Genomic DNA, 3,560 nt, shown 5'->3' on the forward strand with positions numbered 1-3,560 from the left:
TTTCAGGAATATACAATCTCAACCAGTGCAGTTTCAATCCCAGTTCCCCCCGGCAAGCTTATAGAGAAACAGGAATGATTTCAAAACAGATCAAATGCTTTTAAATGTGGCTTGGAATGAATGGGAAAAACACTAAAATGGATCTAATTCTCTAAATGGGATTCAAAACTAGTGGGAGCCGCTTTGGATAGATCCAGGTGAACACTAGCAATGATGGTTGGATGACTAGCGGATTGGAAACTGAATTCTGAGGTTGGATGCAAAGAATAGCTATTTTACATGTGATGAAATTGAGCCAAATGCAAATTTGCGGCAAACTTTTCAGCGCGCGAGAACCGCGATTACAGAAAAACTATAAGGTGTTGGATTGCGGCACGCTAGGATTGGGTGTTAATGACACAGTAGACCTCTGCAGCTTAGGACACTTTTGTGTGGTTTCCTATTTTATTTCCAAATGTTCCCATAGGAAAATAGTGAAAATGTTTAATAATGGGCCACTTTGAAAATTATTTCGAAGGCCTCTTTTGGTTACCGGTCCGCCCCTGGTGCCAGTACGAATGACTCCAGTTTAAAATATTGAAGGGCTTGGAAGAACTGCAACGTTGCATTGTGTGACGCATGTTTATGATTTAAATTGTTCATACAAGGTAACCTCATACAGCATATTTTTGAAGCATTTTGTACATAATTATGTTGCACAGTAATGTTGAGACAGACTCCATGATGAAGATAATGTGGTTGTTTAATAATTCTAGACTCATCTTTTTTTCAGTTAATGTGCAGGGTTCAGGACTGGCTTCCTTGTAATAGTAAACCTCAGACACTTGTGATGTTTTTCAAAGCAGGTTTTGTGTGCCTTCTGTGCCTTATTGATCTCAGAGTAATTGCAATCTATAAATATAAATGGTGCCAAAAATTCACACAAAATATCACTGTGATTTTGTTTCAATTTAAAAAGGTATTTAATTGGAAGATGACTTATTAATTCTACGTGTCCATTTCATTGGGTACCTTTCCCCTTGTTATTGCATGTTCTTTATCTTGCTTTAATTTCCCTTTCTTTCAGGCTCACAGAGATCCCTTGTAGAGAATCAGGTACTTGTGACAGTGTCTTTCTATTAAATTATTGAAACCGACGCCTCAGGAGTGCAGGAAGTGTGTCTTTGATCTCTTCTGTTATTGCACATTACTATTCAACATGCACTGTGCAGGGAGGGCTGGAGGAAATGGAGTGGGGGAAATGATTGGACTGCTGGCCTTATGCTTAACACCCTGCGCTAACGCTTTCTTCTTCTATTCCGTAACATGGGCTACAAGACTGGAGGGATCAAAGCAAAGATGCTGCGAAGGAATGACTAACACAGCAGGCAGCGTCTAGGTTTCACAAAGCATTAGATCCACCTATGGCGCTGATACAGAAATAGGCTACATAGATACCTAGATACTGTCCCACTCAAACACTCTGGTCCAGGGACAAATTCCTGCTAAATATTCCATCCTCTGCAAGGGTGTCCAGGGGTGACCAAAGGTTTGCGGTCTATGGACATAAAATTTGGAACACAGCACCTATAGAGACTCGAGCAGTTAAATCACAGAGTCTGTTTCGGAAACGGTTAAAGACTCACTTATTTAAATGAAGCCTATCGTTGATGGGGGAGGTATGCACCTGTTTTTCTTAAACACCACCTTATGTATATGGGTTGAGCCCTGATGGTTATGCTTTTGTTAAATTAATACGTCTTTGAAGAGTTTGCTGCTCTCAGATACGATTAAGTTCCTCTCTCAGGGTTAGTCTTCTTCCTGCCGTGTTCAGGCCTAGCCTTCTTCCTGCCACTCTTAGGGCTAGCCTTCTTCCTGTCGCTCTCAGGGCTAGCCTTCTTCCTGCCACTCTCAGGGCTAGCCTTCATCCTGATGCTCTCAGGGCTAGCCTTCTTCCTGCCGCTCTCTGGGCTAGCCTTCTTCCTGCCGCTCTCAGGGCTAGCCTTCTTCCTGCCACTCCCAGGGCTAGCCCTTATCCTGCCGCTCTCAGGGCTAGCCTTCTTCCTGCTGCTCTCTGGGCTCACCTTCTTCCTGCCGCTCTCAGGGAGCCTTCTTCCTGCTGCTCTCAGGGCTAGCCTCCATCCTGCTGCTCTCAGACCTAGCCTTCTTCCTGCCACTCTCAGGCCTAGCCTTCTTCCTGCCACTGTCAGGGCTAGCCTTCTTCCCGCCGCTCTCAAGGCTAGCCTTCTTCCTGCCACTCTCAGGGCTAGCCTTCTTCCTGCCGTGTTCAGGCCTAGCCTTCTTCCTGCTGCTCTTAGGGCTAGCCTTCTTCCTGCCGCTCTCAGGGCTAGCCTTCTTCCTGCCGCTCTCAGGGCTAGCCTTCATCCTGATGCTCTCAGGGCTAGCCTTCTTCCTGCCGCTCTCTGGGCTAGCCTTCTTCCTGCTGCTCTCAGGGATAGCCTTCTTCCTGCCGTGTTCAGGCCTAGCCTTCTTCCTGCCACTCTTAGGGCTAGCCTTCTTCCTGCCGCTCTCAGGCCTAGCCTTCTTCCTGCCGCTCTCAGGGCTAGCCTTCTTTCTGCTGCTCTCAGGCCTAGTCTTCATCCTGATGCTCTCAGGGCTAGCCTTCTTCCCGCCGCTCTCTGGGCTAGCCTTCTTCCTGCCGCTCTCAGGGATAGCCTTCATCCTGCTGCTCTCAGGGCTAGCCTTCTTCCTGCCACTCTCTGGGCTAGCCTTCTTCCTGCCGCTCTCAGGGCTAGCCTTCTTCCTGCCGTGTTCAGGCCTAGCCTTCTTCCTGCTGCTCTTAGGGCTAGCCTTCTTCCTGCCGCTCTCAGGGCTAGCCTTATTCCTGCCGCTCTCAGGGCTAGCCTTCATCCTGATGCTCTCAGGGCTAGCCTTCTTCCTGCCGCTCTCTGGGCTAGCCTTCTTCCTGCTGCTCTCAGGGATAGCCTTCTTCCTGCCGTGTTCAGGCCTAGCCTTCTTCCTGCCACTCTTAGGGCTAGCCTTCTTCCTGCCGCTCTCAGGCCTAGCCTTCTTCCTGCCGCTCTCAGGGCTAGCCTTCTTTCTGCTGCTCTCAGGCCTAGTCTTCATCCTGATGCTCTCAGGGCTAGCCTTCTTCCCGCCGCTCTCTGGGCTAGCCTTCTTCCTGCCGCTCTCAGGGATAGCCTTCATCCTGCTGCTCTCAGGGCTAGCCTTCTTCCTGCCACTCTCTGGGCTAGCCTTCTTCCTGCCGCTCTCAGGGCTAGCCTTATTCCTGCCGCTCTCAGTGCTAGCCTTCATCCTGCCGCTCTCAGACCTAGCCTTCTTCCTGCAGCTCTCAGGGCTAGCCTTCTTCCTGCCGCTCTCAGGGCTAGCCTTCTTCCTGCCGCAACTTTAGTGTGGTCTAAGAGAAGAAAATTGTTGGCATGTGCCAACCATGAGAGCCTGAGATCCCCCAATTTTGCATTCACCATGCCTGTATTTCCAAGAAATTCCCCTACATCTGCCAGATAGTGGATACAAAGGCATGGGCTAATGAACAGCCCTGTCTGACCCCAATTCGAGTCCTTATCCTTCTAGAGAGAATTCCTTCAAGATCTATCCTA

The 3,560-nt window shown here is 48.9% G+C and overlaps 1 protein-coding gene across 1 annotated transcript; it reads right to left on the reverse strand.

Annotated features, from left to right (window-relative positions):
* Positions 1-2,079: 2,079 nt before the first annotated feature.
* On the reverse strand, positions 2,080-3,255 carry LOC138498363 (micronuclear linker histone polyprotein-like). The gene has a single exon (XM_069622148.1). It carries the CDS (start codon positions 3,253-3,255, stop codon positions 2,080-2,082), a length of 1,176 nt encoding a protein of 391 aa, XP_069478249.1.
* Positions 3,256-3,560: the final 305 nt, after the last annotated feature.

The sequence above is a fragment of the Ambystoma mexicanum genome, chromosome 5q (genome assembly GCF_040938575.1).
Source record: "Ambystoma mexicanum isolate Mex_15411 chromosome 5q, UKY_AmexF1_1, whole genome shotgun sequence".
NCBI lineage: Eukaryota > Metazoa > Chordata > Amphibia > Caudata > Ambystomatidae > Ambystoma > Ambystoma mexicanum.